The sequence below is a fragment of the Cuculus canorus genome, chromosome 6 (assembly GCF_017976375.1).
Source record: "Cuculus canorus isolate bCucCan1 chromosome 6, bCucCan1.pri, whole genome shotgun sequence".
Taxonomy (NCBI): domain Eukaryota; kingdom Metazoa; phylum Chordata; class Aves; order Cuculiformes; family Cuculidae; genus Cuculus; species Cuculus canorus.
In genome coordinates, this window is record NC_071406.1 from 12,226,082 (window position 1) to 12,246,678 (window position 20,597).

At 41.2% G+C, this 20,597-nt stretch overlaps 1 protein-coding gene across 1 annotated transcript in view; it reads right to left on the reverse strand.

The window, feature by feature from the left end:
* Positions 1-20,597, reverse strand: part of PDIA5 (protein disulfide isomerase family A member 5) — a 104,467-nt gene that overhangs the window by 51,221 nt on the left and 32,649 nt on the right. The window contains exons 6-11 of the mRNA XM_054070183.1: positions 15,711-15,803; positions 14,376-14,436; positions 10,491-10,558; positions 5,801-5,892; positions 5,625-5,696; positions 1,045-1,181 (exon numbers count right to left, since the gene is read on the reverse strand). Coding sequence (XP_053926158.1) covers positions 1,045-1,181; positions 5,625-5,696; positions 5,801-5,892; positions 10,491-10,558; positions 14,376-14,436; positions 15,711-15,803 — 523 coding nt within the window. The remainder of the gene's footprint in view (positions 1-1,044; positions 1,182-5,624; positions 5,697-5,800; positions 5,893-10,490; positions 10,559-14,375; positions 14,437-15,710; positions 15,804-20,597) is intronic.

Below are 20,597 nucleotides of genomic sequence, written 5' to 3' on the forward strand. Positions count from 1 at the left end.
TCTTATGAGCAGATCTTAAAAAAAAAAAAAAGGCATTTTGGAGCTAACTCCTGCTGGCTTAAAAGGAAGCAGGATTTCAGCCTTCATGCCAAGACCCTCTGTTGTTCAGCTGTGAGCACACAGCCTGCCTCCAGAGCCCTAACCTTCAAATCCATGCCCATGAAAATGAACATCTCGCCCAAACGCAACTGCCAGCACAGCAGCAAGAGGATACAGAAGCTCCTCGTGTATTACCCAATATAGCAGATTTGAGCCTGAACCTTCCATTGCAGACAGAAGGAATTGGTGGAATCAGCTATGTCGCTTAAATAACTTACATCCTACATGAACAAAGTGGTTAACACACTCATACCCAAAATTATATAGGAGGACAACATGGCTGGAACACCTTTCTGAAGGCAACCCACTGCATTTCAATGCTCAAGCTAAAACATCAAATTATGATATAAAAATAATAAATCAGCCCAATGCATTCTCAAGACAAGCAGTAAGTAGTATCACTACCAGCACTGCATTAGTTTTCAAATGTCCTGGGGACTTGCTGATCTTAGATCAGGTTTTAGCATACTTCAGCACAATACATAATGACCATCACCTCCTACATTGTCAGAACACAAACTAAAGCAGAGGAGTGAAAATGCTCAAAACGACACAGCAGCAACCACGAACAAGGACTCAGGAGCTCATGGTTCTCAAGCTGAGCTGCTCAATCAGCCAGAGCTCTGCTTTGAAAGCAAACAACACAGAAGACAAGCTGAAAATGGGAAGTCAAGCTGTAAAATGATGAGTTCTCACACTATTTAAGCATCACTACTGTCTTCAACTATGTTTTGACTCAGCCTATGAAGTTTCTCTTCCAGCAGTACATCTCCATCCTAAAACCTGGAGTCAGTAACTTCACAAATGTTTCATGCTTTGTGTATTTAACAATCATCACAAAAAGAAAAGCCTGGACCTCTACTGTGAAACCTCTACTGGAAATCATCATTGGTTTTGTTAGCAAGAGTTTGGCTCATGGTACAGAACAGAAAAAAACAAACTCACATGGCGCATGGAACATCACTAGCACAGATGAATGATCTTTTATAAACTTATCGAAGTCCTCATCCGTCAGGTGATAAACTACATTTTCTTCATCTGCCCATGGAGTCTCTGGAGCCTGTGGCTGAGGTGCCTGTGGGCTACAAGACAAACAGACACAGCTGAAAAGCAGCTCTCTGGTCCTAAGCAGTCATTTTAACAACTGAGAATGAAAGGAACAATTTTGTACAGATGTCTCTACGCTTGTGACACACTAACCCTACTAAACTGCTTCCCTAAGTGTACCCACCCAGAACTCACAAGCATTGAAACTCATAAAACTGGGGGAAAAAAATGAGTTATAAAATCATCCACAAAAAGCTCGTGAGGACAGATCAGCAATGGAAGAAGATGGAACAAGGAGTTAACCAGACTGCTGGTTATTAATATACATTGTAGAAATAAGATGCACTCTGTTATTTTCACTCTCCCCAGCAGGATGCTCCCCTTCTCACAGCTGCCACACTTCGTAGTTCACAGGAGCCGTTGCAAATGAAAGAAAAAAGTAGCGAGTAGAAACAGCCAATCTAACCAATCACCTTGAATACTGACAGCATGATTAGGTCTGACAGACAAAGGAGGTGCAGTGTTGGAACCATGAGGTAACTAAGCAGACCGTTTCCCCAGGAATGTACAGTTTTACCCTGATCAACCCTGTGACCTGGGGAAGCATTGTTATGTCCTCACTCAGCAGTGGGTTTGTAGGCCTAATTCAGCAAAGCTCCTCAACCGCATGCTTAACCTAAGAGATAAGTGACATGTTCTACCAACTTCACTATGACCGCACATGAGTTTAACCATCTTTGATGGATCAGAGCCAGAGAGACTGCTCAAAGACATGGTGGCAAATGTGGAAACTGAACCCACGCTCCTCTGGACCAGTTCAGTACTCATCATCCTGCTAAACAATTGTTCTAGGCTTTTACCAATGTACATTAAAAAGAGAAATTGGCAGACGTGAACTAAACTATGCTAATTGACATTTTATTTATTAAAGCAGTGTTCACATAAAGGACACCCAAACATACGAACATTTGGAGCCAGACTTAAAAGTTATTTTATCCTTGCCAGTTGTAGTAATGAGTTCCAAATACCCCCCAAAATTCCCCACATTCTTTGGCAAAGTACAAGTCTGGACGTGACCCCATCTCTGCTGAAACAGATTTACTATTTCTGATTAAAATGTATTACTGTGTCAGCTGCCTGGAACAAGGAATGGCAAATGGATGATAACTCATTTATCCTGCCTTGCTCATTTCTAGGCTGAAAGCCTAGTTTGATAAAAAAGCAGTAGAGATACACAGATTCAGATAGCAAATTATGTTGATGTAAGCAACGGGTATGATCCAAGAATATTAAGCAATCCATACAAAACTGTGATGCACACCTGTGCTGCTGCTTACATGACAAACGAATGAAGAAAAACATCAAAGAAAAGATCAGAGCTGCACTCAGCCAAGCAGCTGAGAGAGAAAGAGGCAGGTTCCCATCCATAAGAGTTCAGTCCCTAAAAGCTTAGCAGATCATCAGTTCCCTTGTTGCCAAGCCTGTGAGGGAGCAATAATTTGCAGGTATCCTGGCAGAGTGAAAGCTTTCCAGAAAAACCCATAACACTTAATGAATTTGGAAGGGGAGTTGGATTGAATAGACAGAGCATGACCAACATGGACACAGGGGCTACAAAGCACTGGGAAAACACAGTGTTTAGCAGGGCCTGGCACAATCTGTTTCAGAAAGGAATTAGTAAAGCAGGGCACAGGATGTTTATTCAAATAGCCCAATTTAAAATGCTGTGCATGCTAATAAGCCTACACAGGAGTTGGTAAGAAGCACTGCGAGGCCTGGAGGTAGCAAAAAGCAAAATCTAAAACGTCATTCAAAGCTGAAACAAGGCACATCCAACTCTTGAAGACCAAAAATAGGATGACAGAAATCTGGAAGAGTTATCAAGAGCTAATTCAACTAAGAACAGAGAACAGGTTCTAGTTTTAACTGAGTAGCTGTTGCTGAGGACGGGCCCAAGAGGCGTCCCTAAAAACAGCAAGACAAACTAAGCAGCTACTGAAGGCTGCAAGAAGCTGTCCAGCTTGTCTACCATCCAGGCTGATGCAGTGAATTGTGTGATTTTAAAAAAAAAAAAAAAAAGAAAGAAAAAAAGGAAAAGAATTATGGTATATACAAGATAGCATCTTTTACTTTAATAATACTGCATGTTGGAATAAGGCTGTATGATGGTTTCTCTCTATCATCTCATAAAAATATCTGAGACTCCATAAGATAGTAGCCTGTGCCTATTAGGGAGATAAGAGAGGTTAAATATCTGTACAACTGATGCATTAGAATACTTTAGCGTAAGGAAGAAGCACCTTCAATAAGTAGTAGAAGTGTTGCAGCCCTCAAAACTAGCAGCATTTCTTCTGAGTAAAGAACATGGAAAATATCTGTTCAATAATTTAAATAATACTAACCTTCATTAAGTTATACCATGCCCTCCCATAAAAGTGGCACAGAACAACCACTTTACCAGTAACATCTACAGAGAAAAAAACAGAGAGGAGAGGGAAGAAGGAGGAGGGGGAAGAGTGGACAGTTGCTTTTCTGCACTGTATACCTAGTGTCAAAAAAAAATAGGTCATTTCATACAGCTCAATGTCTGCTGGATACTCTTTCAAGAATCTACAATGACAGCATATGCATACACAGTATAAAAACGTGTTGGCTTCCCTCGCCATGGGCTGCCATATACACTCCAACACTGCCATGTCCCTGCTCCGCAGAGCAACATCTCACGTCAGAGCAACTTCCTGACTGAATTTTAATATTATACTATTCTGAAATATAACCTATGCACCCTGCAGCTATCTAATCACACTCTGGCTTTCCTAAAGCCCTTGCCATACTGTTTGACTACTAGTATTGCATATTCCTCCGAGTAATACAATATTATGCATGTAGCAGATTTAGACCGTATATGATTTTAATTGCAACATCAATTACTGGCAAAATTCAAGTATGCATAATTTCTCAACATGGTTTCCTTAAAAGTTGACTTATACAGAACACGGGAAAGAAGGCTTCTGCTCAGATTATCTTTTGGGAAACTAATACTAACACTAAGTGAGGACAAATAGCTGTCTTTAGCTCTGGACTGCCGAAATATCAGCCAAAACCCGCAGTGGCTTGTTAGCAGAGATTATCATTGGGAAGAGCTTGCAGCTGTTCTGCTTTGCCTCCAGTAGCTGTGTTCACTTGCTGTCACAGCACTGATATAAAGCCACTGCATATTACAGGGATTATCTGGATATTATGTGGGCAGACGGGAAAAAAAACCACCCCAAAGATCTAATGTTTCACATGTGGTGGCCAAGAGATAACCACATCCTTGGAAAAGTGAAAATAATACAGTGCATAATACAGTGCAGGTGATGAAGTCACATCCTTGCTCCAAGGGCTGATCATCTGCCTCAGCACTGCCAGAGTTGCCAACTTGATCATTCATATCTGAAGGCTTAATGGACTAAATGAGGCTTAAAGACTATGGCTAAATTCCTCTTTCATCCACCAGGCAGTCCTTGCCTGCAGTGTTTGTAGCTCCTGATGCTAACAGGAAGGCTGTTGTCACCTCATTTGTGGGTTCCAAATCTTGTAACATCTAGCCTACCACTGCTGTAGACCCCGGGCTGCCTGCAATCATACACGTGCACCCAGTGCAGCCCCAAGGGTCCAGTAAAACACACTGATTTTGAGCCAGTTTTGCTAAGCCACATAATCACAGTACTTTGCAACTGTCTTTTCCTTTCCACATGTTTCTTTGCTTTTATCAGCTTCTCTTCAGGATTATTTCTGTGGCTGCAGCAAACAAGGGAGGGTTACAAAGATGACAGAATGCCCAAGAGCCGGGGCTAACTGCTGACAGCATTTCTCCATCACCAGAATGGAGAGCAACTACACACTGCTTCCCTCTCTCTCTCTCAACTAGCCCTCTAGGCTCATTCAGTCCCCAAAATATTTATGACTGCAAATAGCTCTCTTTAGGTACAACAAGATACTTTCACCATCTTCATGTCATGACAGGAGACACAGACTTTGTAAAAATGACTAACAATCTGGGATGCCTTGATCTCCGGTTTGTCTCTGCCAGACTCCAGCTAAAGGCTTAAGAACCAATGAGAACCGTGCACTCACTATACAAATTCTCATTAGAACAACAAAGTCAGACCTTTTGCAAGGTATTAAAGTTCAGACGCTCAAGATCACTGGAAACTTAAGTTGGTATTTCTAATGAAGCTGAGATCTGTATATCTGCATTTATTTTGGTCCACAGAGTCTCCTGTTACAGATGAAATGCAACTGCAAAATGCAAGACATGCATGCTAAAAACAAACATTAGGCAATCGCTCTGTATTGGTTCAGCCAATCTCAGTGGGGTAGTCTTGTTTGCTCTTCTGAGCAGAGGGAATGAGGGAGAGGTGGCTGTTCCTAAACCATTACATTCTGTAAATAATGAAAAGTACATAAAAGGTGGAGTGCATGAAGTGCCTTACTTTTTGAGCCACTCTGCTATATCTGCCGCGGTAGCACCATAGTTCTCAAAGTGGAACAGGAACTTTCCTTTCCTGTTAAAGCAACAAAACAGGGTTTAGTCCTTGCCCTGGGAGATAAAAACATGCAATTATAGTTGAGTGTATGATTTCTAAAGTACTAGCAAAACATAACTGACTCAAAATAGCAGATTGTAGGATATCCTCGGACATTGTACTCTTCCTTTATCCTTTCAAATTCAGCAGAGTAAACGTTCATCCCCGCAAGAACCTGAAAAGACAAAGCATAATTGTACAGATTCTTACAAAACAGCAGAAACATTACAACCTTTTTTTTGAAAAGTAAAAAAAAAAAAACTAGGCTCCAGGCAGATTGTTACTTCATTCATATTGCTGTAAAGCAAGAGGAGCTCTGTAAAAGCCAGCGAAGTTCTGATTTTGTGCAAGGGGGAACAGAACAATGTTTGAGTTTAGTACGCAGAAAGCACACACCAGTTTGTCACCTCCTCCTTGCTCTGGAAGTGTCTCTGTTTCTTGTTATTCACCCACATACCTAAAGAGATTTCTCTCAATCACACTACTTGCGCTCCCTTTGCGTATTTGGATTTTAAGCTACAAGCTTATGTAGGACACAAATAGTTCCTCATCTCTCTGGTTTCCACTCCAGCAACAAATTCACAATCTCAGTTAACATCCAGAAGCTCTAACTGCTCAAGCCCTCGCGTTATCCTAGTTCAAAAACGCGCTTACCAAACAGCAAGGGGAAATCAGCTTTACACCGAAGTGAAAGTAAAAAGTGCCCTGTTTTCATAAGCCCAGGAAATACCTCATGGCATTTATAAGCTTTACAAACACTAATATTACCTGACTGGTAGAGTATAATGAGAGTCAAGAATTAACTTTCTCCTACAGATACAAAGAGAGGCATAGAAGCATAGTAACTTCCTAGACTAGAATATGAAACAAAAAGCCTCTCCTTCCCTTTCTTTCCCTTTATCCTAATCCACCCTCCACCTCCAGAGTCCTTCACACCAAGCTTCACGCTCAGGGCTCCTACAACTTATCTGTGCCCTGATCAACTGTAGTCCAAACATTTCTGACCTGAAAATTTGACTATGGGACCAATTCTGAGTTTCTGTGTGTTTGGGATTCACACAGAGGTAGTTCTGCTGTCAAACCTTCAGCCAGCAAGTTGCTGAGACACCACTTCATGATTAACTTAGTTTAACAGCATTGACAGCTTACATCATTTCAGCAGTAGGGTCTTAACCCAAACGCCTCCTCCTTCTCCCTCCAAAATCAGGATTTTCTCCTTCCAGCTGAAATACCACACCAGAATTAAATATCAAGTTCCTGACTGCAGCAAACTGCTCAGACCAACCAAATGTGCTCAGAGCCGGCATGAAATAAATTTTAAAGCAGAAAATCCTCATTTGAAGGTCAACCTTTTCTAAGAAGGTGCTGGAAAGTCACAAAAAGATACTTTGTTTTCTCTCCCTTATCCTGAAAAGGGGGAAAGGAAAGCTAACTGAGTACAGAAAATAGGGTTTCTACAGGCTGACCAAGACTCCCACTTTGAATTTTCCTTGTAGTTCCAACAACCAGATTGACTTAATTCATTTAAGATTATCTACATCAAATTCCGCCCTTCCCTTATCTTCCATGCCTCCAGTCGAGGTTAGGTAAATGCAATTGGATCAAGACACAGTGGTTGTTTCATAAAGCGAGAAACTTTATGAAGTCCATTAACTAATTCATAAACACCAGTCTACCGGATCTCACATTTGCTGTGAGCATTCAGAGGAGTTCCTAGGTTTTAAACAGGCATTCCCAGCGATTTCAGATACTCTGCTACAATTTTAGTGTGTCCACCCAGCCTAAGGTGATTGATACAAGTCAGTAAGTTGGATTCATATGGGTGCTCATGTATCATTTGAATATTAATTAGCAAAAAGCCTATTCAAATGGGATTAATTTTTATGACAAAAGTAACAACTTTTGCCAGCCTATAGTCACAGAATTATGTAATACCAGGCTGCCAGAGACAATCAAAATACACCTACTACCTAAAGCCGAGATCTTCCATCTATACCTGAGCTGCTTCTTCCAGATGTTTAGCTAATCTGCTTTTAGCAAATGACTGAATGACCCTGGCTTCAATTTAAGTCTATTACCTCTTGTAATAGCCACATCAGAAACGAAGATCAGTTTATTCCTTTAACCTCTGCAGTGACATTGGACATATTTCAACACTTACCTGCTTTCCACCACACTACTTATAACCTAAATCAACTCTGAACCTTTCCTAGCTGGCCACATCTTCTGGGCTTCTGACCACTCCCATTCTATGAAGACCCCTACCTTGCTTCACTATTTTCTTGACGGGATTTCTCCAAAACTGGCACCTCCCACTACTATATGAAGCCTTCCTAGAGCCAAGTTTACCGAACAGATTGACTTCCTTCATTTGATATCCGAAATAAGCACAGGAACTTTATGCTTATAAATTTTTTAGAAAAATTAAGACCACCACCTAAGAAGGAAAGCATTTCAGCATATGCTCAAGCTGGTCTTTACTCAGTAAAGTACATTCATGAAATCCATAGGCATTAAGGAGATGCTGACATGCTTTGCGGACCATTAGTTCCTCCAGGCACTGGTGCCACAGCACGTTGGTGACAGCCTCTTGCCAGAGCCCACACTGCTCAAACTATGGGAATCTTTCACACCAAGCACAAAATAAGCCATCCTCTTCCTATTCGGAGCCCCCTTTTTTTCTCTCTGCATGGGGTGTAATGGAATTGCAAGATCTAAAACAAACGTAACGCTGAAAATGCCACCCTGCTTTCCTCTCAGTAACGGTACTGGGACAAGAGACAACCAGTCCCGAGAGAGCATAGCAACCAATGACAGGTACAGTTCACCTTTTCATTTTTACAACCTATTAAATAGGCAATACTGTACTCGTTTTCCTGCTATATAATAGCAGTAATCACTTTTGAGCCTGGCACATCCTGACAGCTAATGACAGGTCAGATTAAGAGGCCAAACCTTCAGCTCATCCAAACCAACCATAAACTTTCCAGCAAAGCATGATCTGGAGGTCAAAATTGCTCTAAGGTACCCCACGGATAATTTACGATGGGTACAGTGCAGTTAACTTTAGAAATGCCAAACCACATACATATCCCACTTGGGAAGCTAATTAGGTCACATTTAGAAGAGCAGACTGATTTTTGTGAAAGACACAGGTGGCAGTGGCATAACTGGACTTTCCTCTGAACTCATCCTGCACTAAAAACACTCCAGTGCAAAAAACACCTCTGACCTGAGCTGCATTAATGACACACAGTGGTAGCCTCAGTGCTGTGCCGTAGCCCTGTCACTCGGCTGTGCAGGATTAGCCCAGATCTACAGAAACCATGTCCAAGCAAGGAAGGAAATAATCAAAACTAGAGTAGACCTGGAGCTTAAATTCTCTGGTCTGAATTTAATAAAACAAGCTGCACATGCACAAGGGAGGGATAATTTCAGGAGAACAGTGCTATGCAGCATGATTTCTCTCTGGCACTACCTCTGTACATGATTCTTCACATTCCGAATTCCTGCCCAGCCCATGTTTTGCCACGTAACCTCTGTGCAAGATGGGAGTACCTTCCCAAAGATGCTCAAGCAAGGGGAGATGGCATAGTGCTGCCTGGCTAGATGAAAACACTCTTGAAGATATCTTCAAGGGCTGTACCGTGTCCTAAATAAATCTGAACAACTCCCACTGATTTAAGCCCTAAGCAAACAAGGATTCAGAGAATATGCTTCTGAAAACAATTAGTCAGGAGAACGTGGGGGTGTCTGACAGCACTTGGTGCTTATTTGGAGCACTGGCCAGAGTTGCCCTAGTGATGATCCGCACTGCTTCATCTTTTCCTTATTGCATGCCACATCTCCCAAGGAAACCTGTAAACTCAGCAGTGAATGATCCAACAGGTAGGATCAGACCAAATCCAGCTAAAGCCGTGAAACAACACTGCTGTTTCTTTGTCATTCTTGTATTATTGGTATCATATAAACAACACACTAAGCCTTGACTTAAGAAAAGCCTTCAGCTTGCTTAGAGACATCAATATGACTTAACAGTACAAACAATTAACTAAATTATTGTGACTGTTGTAGACAAATTTTACTAAGTCAAATTATATATGACAATATATATTCATATATATATTCATATATATTCATGACAACATTATATATTCATATATATATATGAATTATATATATATAAGTCAAAACTTATTTTCATTTCAATCTGGTATGAATACTAATTTTGTTGACAAGAGTTATAGTAAAACTACAAGATCTTGTTAATGTTTATGCTTAGTGGCTAGGAGGACAGTAGCTCATGTAGGGAAACCTCCCTCTTGCAGTGCTGTGATCCTCCACTAAAGAAGTGGATTAATTATCACTCTAAAGGCATCCATTCTTGATCCCTCAATGAAATATCAGGCCAAAAAACTGATCAAACCCATTACGGAAAACATTCCTCTATCTTTACCAACATAAGCTCAAAAGGAGTACAAACTCACAATTTAGAAGCTAAACATAAAGCTACGTAGTGTCAGAGTCATGGCAAGAACTACACTGAATCTAAACATCAAGTAAGTTAACATCTCATTCTTCAAAGTTTTAAAAGGAATAAAACAAAGAGAGAGAATCCTGAAGAGATCTGTAACACAGTCATTAATTTCTATTTTGTTTTGACCTGCTTAAAAATTCCCCACTTCAATAGGTATTTGTAGTTTTAAGCACTCAAAAAATAAAAGTGTTAAAAGGATTTTATAAGTTTTGTATAAATCTTATCTTCTCACTTACATATTTACCCTTCAGTTCTGTGGCTGCCTGCTGGTAAGACGGCATCATTCTCTTACAAACACCACACCCTGATAAAAAAAGAAATCGTTTAAGTAATATGCCAACAATTCAATTCTGACTGTTCTACAGGATGTGTGTTCCAAAGCATACAAAACTACATTTTTTAATACAAAAAATTTTAAAACAAAATTCCTTATCTATTTCAATTAAAAATTACTAGATTATTAGTTTCTAAGGATGTTACTTCTTGTTACATGCACCTGTTTTTGCATGTTTTTCATGCTCTTCATTTTCACACTCATTTCTCATCCCAGTTTTGGAAAGAGTAACACCACCTTGTATTTCTCAGGCTCTGAGCCGAGCCCAGAGGGAAATTTAGGATGAAACTCACATTTCAAAAGTTATTGGAAGATGTCATACTTGTAAACTCAAACAAAAAGCTTTTTGCATTTCTGGTCCTTAAGGGGGAAGGGAGGGATGTGCTTCAGATTCATCCCAGCCTAACAAATCTTTGAAATTAGTTTAAGACATTTCCTAATCACATTAAACAGAGATCAAAAGTTAAACAGTACTTTGTTAATTGAGAAGACATGACTCAGAAGAAGCAACAGCCCTTGCAAGACACAGTAACTTTACAGGCTGAGCAAAACACAAATGGCAAGTGAGGAAGACAACCAACGTGTAGCTGGAGCATGCTAAGAGCTGTTTGATGATGCTCTAGAGTGCTAAACAGATTAACACTAAACCACCTTGTAAGCACCAGGTTTCACCTCTGCCAAGTAAAATACACGCAAGCATATGGGCAGGGGCAGGAAGGCAGACAGTAGGAAAGCAAACAAGCTGCAGCCAAGCACTTCAGATGCTTTTTGTGGAGAATCTCGGGACCACCATGAGACAGTAGTCAACACTTTTATTCTGGTGAAAAGAGAAGAATTCTGAAAATATCTTCCAGAAAAGAAGAACAGATTTCGTAGTCACCGGTTTAGGATCACATCAGCATGCCTGGGAAGAACATCTTTTAATCAGAGGAAAGAGAGCTCACTTCTGCAGTCTCTCCACCTTTGATCACTCTGTTGTAGAATTAGTGCTGCTCAAAATTATGATTTTTTTTTTTGGTGGACACAGACCACTCATTTGAGGCCCACTGAAGTCTTGCCGCTTCATTCAAACCACTGTACAGCCATCAAAAGACACAAGTTGTTAACACCATCTTCTGACTCTTCTGTTTCTTCTCTCTTCAGTAGCCTCACACCCCAAACTCTCCAGGCTATTGATTTGCCTCTGTTCTCCTCTTCAAACTTACTGCTCCCTGGACTCCCTTCTGGAGCACAGGCTCTTACCAGCCTCCTCCACCCAGCCATCATCCCTGTAGTCCTTCTGTTCCCAGCTTTGCTGTAGCCTCAAACTTGCTGCTGCCAATCCCACTTCAGTACAACCTCTCCTGCCCACACATTTCCAGGTTATATTGTTGAAGACACTGCAAAGCCATACACGTACACATATGCATAAAGGGGTAACCCTGAAAAATGAATTTTCTTCTTTCTTGAATTTTGTCTCAAAATGGGGAGTGGGGGACTTAAACACACATTAGTTTTCCCAGGGTTTTTTTAAGCTCTGTTTTCAATGATGTTATAAACAGCTCCTTTTTCATGGATTCACCTTCTCTCGTAGGAGACTTCTTTGACAGAGTTAACTACAGATTAATCCGAATGCCTCTAAGTGTACCTAATTTTTCATATTTAGTACTGTCTGACTTTATATTATAGGTCTAAAAGTACAATGAATGGTCTGCAAATGGCAGGTAATATCTTCTAAGGAGAGTATGACTTTGCTCTGAGTCGTTTTACCCGAACCAAGCATTGTCGAAATATTAAAGAAACTACATTTAAGTTTGCAGTTGCTTTCATCTTCCTCCGCACTGGTATGTAATGAAAGAGCCCATTTCCTATGAATCTGCCACAATGAATTTAAAGCATCTTCCTTCAACAAAGTAAAGAAATAAGGCACCTGCCTTCCCCATAGTTCCCCAGACAAAGCCTCTGAAGTCTTCTTGTGCCGAAGACCTCCCTAAGTCACCCCTTACAAGTCAAGAAAAGCAGGATTTCCTTTAGTGCCCAACCTCGATTTGCTGCTCCCAGTTATGAAAGGTAGAACCTGTACGTAACCAGTAACTTCAGCTGCCCAAAGCCAGTATTTGAATGCATCTGCGGGATGTATTCGGTCTTCAATAACAGGAGTAAGAAAAGAAAAATTGGACAAGAACCAACTCAGAAGGTCTCGTGTGTTAAATAAAAGATGAGGGAGTTAAGAACTGCAAAATCAGAGGGGAGAAAAAAAACTTACAAGTAGGCTTCCTTCACAGCAGTTTAGAAAGCAGCAAAAGTATTACAGCCCCAAAGACTAGCAGGTATTTTGCCACTTCAAAAGAAGAGAAACTGGAAGGAGGAGAGTTTCTGGGGGAACGGTTCAAAAAGAACGCAGGGTTAGATAAGGTACATTTCAGGAAGAGACTCAGTTGTGGAAAACAATTATTCATGATACAGGTAAACTGTGAAAGTACTCTGCAGGTGAACTCTTCCTGAGGCGCAATTTACAGGCAGAGCAGGCATATCATCTCCTGCTGAGGCTGAGGCAGCAGCAGCGACTGGCAAAGACCACGCACCATGTCAGGCCACGCAGGACCATCCTGCTGCAGAGTCTGAAGGCACAGAGCTGCAACTAATTTAATTACAGGGAAAAAAAACATTCTCTTAGTTAAAACTTATCAAACTTATTATCAAACTAAGTCTTTGGCAATCCTGGCCATCTTGGCAGTAGTCAGATGGGACTAAAAAGGTAGAATAGCATTTCCAGCAGTAATTACAAGGAAAAATACACTGAGAAAAACCGAGTAATGCTGCCACAGGGCACTTTTAAAGAGACTCAGCCAGCAAATTGCTAGTGGTGCCTAAAGTCAATTTCTCTATCAGGGCAGTGTTGGGAGGCTTTTCTAGCTTAGGTCACACATTTATTCCTTTCTCGCAGCTCCCATTTACCAGGCGAGCAACAACTCCAGTGCCACACTATCTTGTTTTGAAGAGCTGGAAAGCTCTTACATACCAGTCACCAGCAAACAAACAAAATAAAAAAATAGAAAAGCAGTTGTAAATCTGCAAAATTAAGGAACAAGCAGCAAATGCAATACTAACAATACAAGGTCAAGGTAACAAATGAAATGCATGACACCAATATGGTCTTCTCTTTCCTTCATGCCCCCTGTGCCCCAAGAAATCCCACTTGCATTCAAGCTCCTCCTGCCAATGTCGGTAGGAACACCCAGGGCGCCTCCTGGATGGAGTAAAAAAGATATTCTTGCTCCTGACCACTCTACTGTTCCCTCTGCCTGGAGTTAGGAAGAACAGTTGTTGTTTTCAAACCCACAGTCTTCTCCAGAGATCTTTTGCTTATGTGGAACCAGCTTGTCTCATGCTATGGCCCAAACTGCAAAAGTCAAAAGTGTGTGCAATACCCATTTGCACTTACAGGTCCGTAGAGGCCAGAGGGCTAAGCACTCTCAGACAGAGGTACTAACATTTATGCGCTCAACATACAGGGTTTCTGTCTTTTACAACACAAATCTAGAAAGGACAATGGGTAAAGAAATCACAGAAAGCAATGGAAGAATGAGTCAAAGTCATCAGCAAAAGTGAAAAGAATCAAAATTAGGATACAAACAATGAACAACTCAAGGAAAACAGGACAAAAAGTCAGAACACCACAAGGAGTTGAATGATAAAGATAGTACAAAATGGTATTAGTGAAGTACAGATGAGACTTTTACTCAGACTTGGTCATTTCTTGGTGGAGAACTGAGAAGGAGGTGACAGGACATGCTGGGTTACTTACATGGGGCATAGAACATCATCAGAAGGGGTTTGTCTTCCTTCTTCAGAAGCCTTCTCAGTTCCTAGTGAAAGAACAATAGAAAATAAAATCAGACCTACAACCAAGGACACCTCTTATTATCTGTGTTACAACTTTAAAAAGTTAATATATGTATCCATGTTCCCCTACTTATCTGAGGGAAGAGAGATCATCTTTTCTAACAGACAAGATTTTCCTCTTTTCCTCTTCTTGCTCGATTTTAACTTGAAAGATCATGGCAAATTTCAGTATAGATTCAAATATCTGCTAAACATCCCAGAACAGTATCTTCACTGTTGAGGTGTGGAAGTTGCACAGCTTGGTTTATTCTCACAGAAGGACCTCTGACTGGAAACTTGTTCTTCCCTGACTCATCCAAAAAACATACTCTAATTCAAAAAGTCAGACTCAATAATAAACAAATCAAGTTCAGTTTCCACACTATGAAACTCTGTGAGAGCTATGAAAAGCCATGAGAATAGATTTTTCAGTACCAGCATGACAGAGAAAACATATGAAGTTTTCAAATTGAATGCAACCCTTGGAAGGCTTGTAATAGAGTACATAGGGTGAATATTAAAAATTAATCTTCCTACAGAAAGTGAATGTCAAAATAACTGTTTCTAATATTAAAAATGAAAGCTAGAGAATTGAAAAGGGCCTTTACAAAATACCAGCTAGAGTCCAACCAATTAAAGTTTTAAAAATTATAGACTAGAAAACTAATACAGAAGACCAAGCTGATTATATTAGAGAGAAAACGATGGGTAGCTGGCACTGGCTTTTTAAGGTAGTTTGACTGTATTTGACGCTTTGCCACCTAACATCAAGAGGACAGCACCTGTACAAAGTTAAATTACTCAAGATCTGGATCCTTTTCCTTCCTACTCCAGATTTCCTGAGATGACCTCAGGCACAAATGGCAACTCAAGGTTGAACAACAACCTGCACTTGTAAAAGTAGTATTTTAACTCCTACTTGCATCCTGCAGCGACTGCATCTTGCAAGATGTTATTGCTGAGACAAACGGGTTTCTTCCACCACATCATCCACAATGTTTTGGTACTTGCTGTGTAACTGGCAGACTAATATCACAGCCACATTTAGGGGAGAGGAAGGTGGGAAGCAGGAGACTTTATTCAATAGTTTCCAGAATCCACAAAATCTATTAAGTTACTTAAAACAGTTTGGGTGCTTCAAACTTCCCTTCCAAAGAAAGGAAAAAATGGTGCTTCGTTAAGAGCTAACACAAACATGCACACTTCCTTTACCCCATATATTTATAAAACATACACAGTGTCTATCCAGCTAATTTACCTTTTCACTGTCAACATGCACAACATCTTTGGCTTCAGGATCCTCCTCCCACAGTGGAGCACCTTCTGGATCCTTGAGAAAGGCCACCATAGACTGTAATAAATAGGGGAAAAAAAGCCATTTAAAGCAAAATGAACGTAAAACATGAGACATCCAATCTCAAATCCATGCTGTCACATAAACCCCATTCAATTAGTGCCTTTGCTTTTCTGCTCATATACTCATCTGCCCTAATGCAGATGAACACAAATCTCCTGTTGCAGAACCAAGTCATGCACTGGCATGTACCTTCCTCACAACTGATATCCCAACTTATCAGTTTCCATTTCCAGTATAAAACCAGGGAAAACAATGTGGAAGTAGACCAGCACACAGACAGTAGCTTCAAGGATTCTTCAGCGAGCTCTGTCAATGGTAACAGATCTGCAATACTTCCACAGCTACTCCCTGGCAGGAAAGATTTCTCTTTACATAGAGGTCAGGTTCCCATGTGCTTCACCACATCTCAGTAAACTTTGAATCCAAAAGGACTTGTTGGAGGGCACACTGATACTCATTGTGAGGAAAAGCAATAAACTCTGCACTTAAAGATCAAACTGCTTATTCAGTCAAAGGAAGAATAATCCACGAATGGTTCCTCCTATGACCTATTGACCTACAAACTGCACTCAATTGATTTTTAAGTAGGAGAGTGAAAAGCAAACGTGACAAGAGAAGTGGGAATACAAGATCCTATGATTCTGCAGCTCCCATATTCAATAAGCTGAGTGTACAGGCACTCATACTTTATAACCGTTTTGCCCAACTGACAAACAACCAATGATCCTTTTCAGTAGACCACAGTATATACTCTTTTGTTGTAAGGGAATACGCTCTGCTGGTTCTTAATTCAGCCTAAGCCTGAGGGAAACTCCTGCCCTCTGAATCCAATGAGACACTCTCCTTGGATTCCAGTGGAGTCGCACTGCCCTCCCATTTCATGGAAGCAATGGCTTGATCACTGTTATCCTTGGATGTCTGTGCCCTAGGAAACTAATACTTGGGGTTCTGTGTTCATTCACCACTCAGACTGACCCTGTTTCTTCCCCTGTGGCATTCCTTGTAGGTACATGTCCACTCCCTAAGAGGATCTTTGCCACACCGGTAACATAGCTAGGTCAAAGAATGCCAGGTTGGAAGGAACCTCAAGGATTATCCGGTCCAACCTTTTTAGGTGATATATAGTTAAAAATGAGGTGGCCCAGAACTCTGTCAAGCTTGAGTCTTGTAAATGTCCAGTGTAGAGGAAGCTACCATTTCTTTATGGAGATTATTCCAATGTTTATTCTCATGGTGAAAAAATTTTCTTCTGCAATCCATTCGCAATCTCCTGCCAGGAGCTACTTATACCCATTACCCCTTAACTTTTCCATATGACTCCTCATAAAAAGGGAGTCTCCATCCTCTTGTTAGACATCCTTTATGTGCTTGTACATGGTAACAAGATCTCCCCCAAGCCTTCTCCTCTAAAGGCTGACAAACCCAGTTCTCTTAGTCTTACTTCATATGGAAGGTTTTCCAGTCCTCTGATCATCTTAATGGCCCTTCTCTGGACCCTCTCCAGCCTGCCCACATCTCTTTAGTGTAGTAGGGATCAAAACTGGATGCTGTACTCCAGGTGCCGCCTAACAAGCACTGAGCAGAGTAGGTTAAAGACCTCTTTATCTGTGCTGCTGATGCCACCCTTGACGCACCCAGCACCTTCTTGGCCTTGGCTGCTGCAAACCGTTCGCTCATGTTGAGTTTGTTGTTCACCAAGACCCCAGCTCCATCTCCACAGAGCTGCTCTCCAGCCAGGTGGAACCTAGTCTGAGCTGCAAAACAGGGTTACTTATTCCCAGGCACAAGACCTTACACATCTCCACTGAACTTCATAAGGTTCCTGCTAGCCTACTCTGTCAGCCTGTCCATGTCTTCTTGGAGGGTAGCTCTTCCCTCTGGAGTGTCAACCTCCCCACACAACTTGGTATCATCTGCAAACTTCATCCCAACATCCAGGTCACTTATGAAGATATTAAACAGTGTCAGGCTCAATATGGATCCCTGGGGGACCTACTTGTGACTGTTCATCAATTTGAGAACGAACTATTTACCACCACCCTCTGGGTACAGCCTGTCAGCAAGGTCCTCACTCACCACACAGACCACTTGTTTAGGTCCCCGAGCAGCTTACTTCATTATAAGATTGAGTGGATGATGCCACAACACCACTAAGAGAACTTACTTGGAGCTGAAGCAAAGAAAACTTTCATTAAAGCTTCTTTTAGCCCATTTTGCCAAAGCAGTTTCATGACTGAAGAGCAAAGCTGAGCATATACTAACACACATCAAAAGCATCCATCTAAAAGCACCGGTTTGTACTCCAGCTTCTCAAGAGCAGGTTAGCAGCAGGCTGAGTGACACATGCTGCTGAAGCAGCGAGCGAGATACTTGTGCAACCTGTTTGCCTTTGGTAGGGCTGCTCTGGTACAACATCCCAACAGCTTATCAACAGATAGCAAAGTTTGGTTCATTTTCCTGCATCTCAGTTGGTAGTGCAAGGCTTGGGAGGATTCAGAGCTTACGGCAGGATCCATTTATTGCATTTATGTTTCTGTCTACTTGCACAGCTGATATTGAAGAGATTTGTCTTATCACAAGAGGCAGAGTACATTAGTCACTAGACGGCAAGCAAGCATTTAACGTACCTAGTAAGAAGGCCTAAGGGGTAAGGTGGTAGCATTGGGACCAAACACACTTTAAGGAGAAGAAATTTTTTTTAATACAGCATCAGCAGAGAAAGGAGCTAACTAGGAAAAAAAAAATACAATGCAATTATAGTTGTAAAAAGCTCTGAAACTAGAGGCATTAAAATCCCTAATGACGCTATAGGGAGACTTAATAATATATGGGGATAGGGAAGAAGAGGACAAAACAGAGGAGATGTTCTATGTTTAGGAAAGCTACATTAGGTTCTTGCTCTGTCGGCACAGATCTTAACTATACACTGGAAGGGAGGAGAGGGGGATCAACATTTTAAATGGCTAATGAGTGCGATCGACTCCGCTAGTTTCAAGAATTCCTGCATGCCAAGTTCAGTCATGTAGAAACATACGTGGCAAGAGGATGGGGGATTAAAGAGCTTTAATTCATCCAGCCTCTCTCTCAGCCAAGAAAGAAAAAAAATTAGATGCGTAATGTCTTCTGGCAGGAGCAGGCAGTACGTTGCCTTGCACTCATTACTCCACATGGTGAAGACAGCTTTCTGTGTGACTTTAAATGGGAAAGAACCCCCACCCCCATGCAAACCACAGCACGTTCTAATCACAAAAAAGCAGTGGTCCCCAGGCTGCTGCATTAGAGACCAGAGTGAGGGGCAGCCACAGCGACCCCCACACTGAAGAACCAGTTATGTTCCTGTCCTGCCATGATGTGGTCGGCACTCGCTTTGAGGCGTAGCACTGACAGAGCCACGCTGGGCTGCAGCCCACTGCCTGAACCCCTGCAATAGCTTTGAACTTTAAACACTGATTCCACAGAATACCGGACATGGCTTCATCCATTCTATGCTGCTACAAGCAAGCAAGTTTTAAAAGCACATTCATGGGCTATCATTCATGGACCTAGGTTTTAACATGAAAAAAAAATCTGTATCTTTCTCTACATATACATACAGAAATACATCCTTATATTTTTCCACTCCTTTCAAGTGTAATGGAGTAGTGATGCTAATAAAAAGATTTTCCTTGATTTCATGCACACGCTTGTTACAACAGCAAACTTGAAAATGATTCAGAGTTGAGAGTACGACCAATTTACTGGGTTAGTCTATTCCCTTTGCTAGTACCGAGGAGATCTGTACTATAATGAGTTTTCTCCATTTTAGAAAGAGCATTAAAACTCTTCCTCTACTTTATCCTCCAGAAAAGTCTTCATCATGTAATAAACACAGCCTGGATGCTGGGCTTATGGCACTATCGAGGATTAAGACATGGTGTGGCTAAAGCAACACATGAACAGATGTACCAGTTAAGATCAAAGACTGATCTAAGCTTCAGTCTCCAACAGCAGCTGACTACAGATACTTGGGGAAAAAACTATCCTATTACCATTCTTATCCAGCATACACTGCTATATGCTCTCAGTTTCTGGCAAAAAGTAATTAAGTTTATGAACTCCGCACCAGCTGCCATATCTGGACCTCTGTGCTTGCTAACTATCAATGGATGTATATGTTACAACTATCTAAATCTGGCTTTAAGACCCCTAAGTTCTTGGCTTCCACAACATGTAGCTACAAGTTCCATGTCTATTTTTTAAGCACTGCAGTTATTTGGTTCAAATCAGCCATCCCTAAATGCCACTGTTTGCATCCAAATAGGAAGCCACTCAGATTTACAAACATCTATTGTGATCTCCTCCAGTTGTCCTTTTTATCCAATCCCAACCATCTTCACGTACATACTCAAGCCATCTGTGCCTCTGATCATCCTCACTGCCCTTCTGCAGTTGTTCTACACCGTTCACTTGCTGAGGTAACCAGAATCCCACAAGATGCAAGAACCCAAGGGGCCCAGATGGTAGAGTAACATTTCCTCTTCCATTCTCTGTTCCTTTCCTAATAATTTGATTTTTAAATACTGTTAAGCACAGGGCCTATATTTCCAAGCCAACAGCTGTCCTGACTGGTAATTCAAAACTCATTACAATAGCTTGCACTACTCTAGCATAGCTGGAGCTGTATCCTTTCCTTCCCTTTCACGTTCATTATCCCGCAAGTTGCTACTTTCACATTGACAAGTCACTTGGTATTGTGAGAACTTAAATCCCTCTGTAAAGAGTTGGAAATACAGTTTTAAAACCATTCCG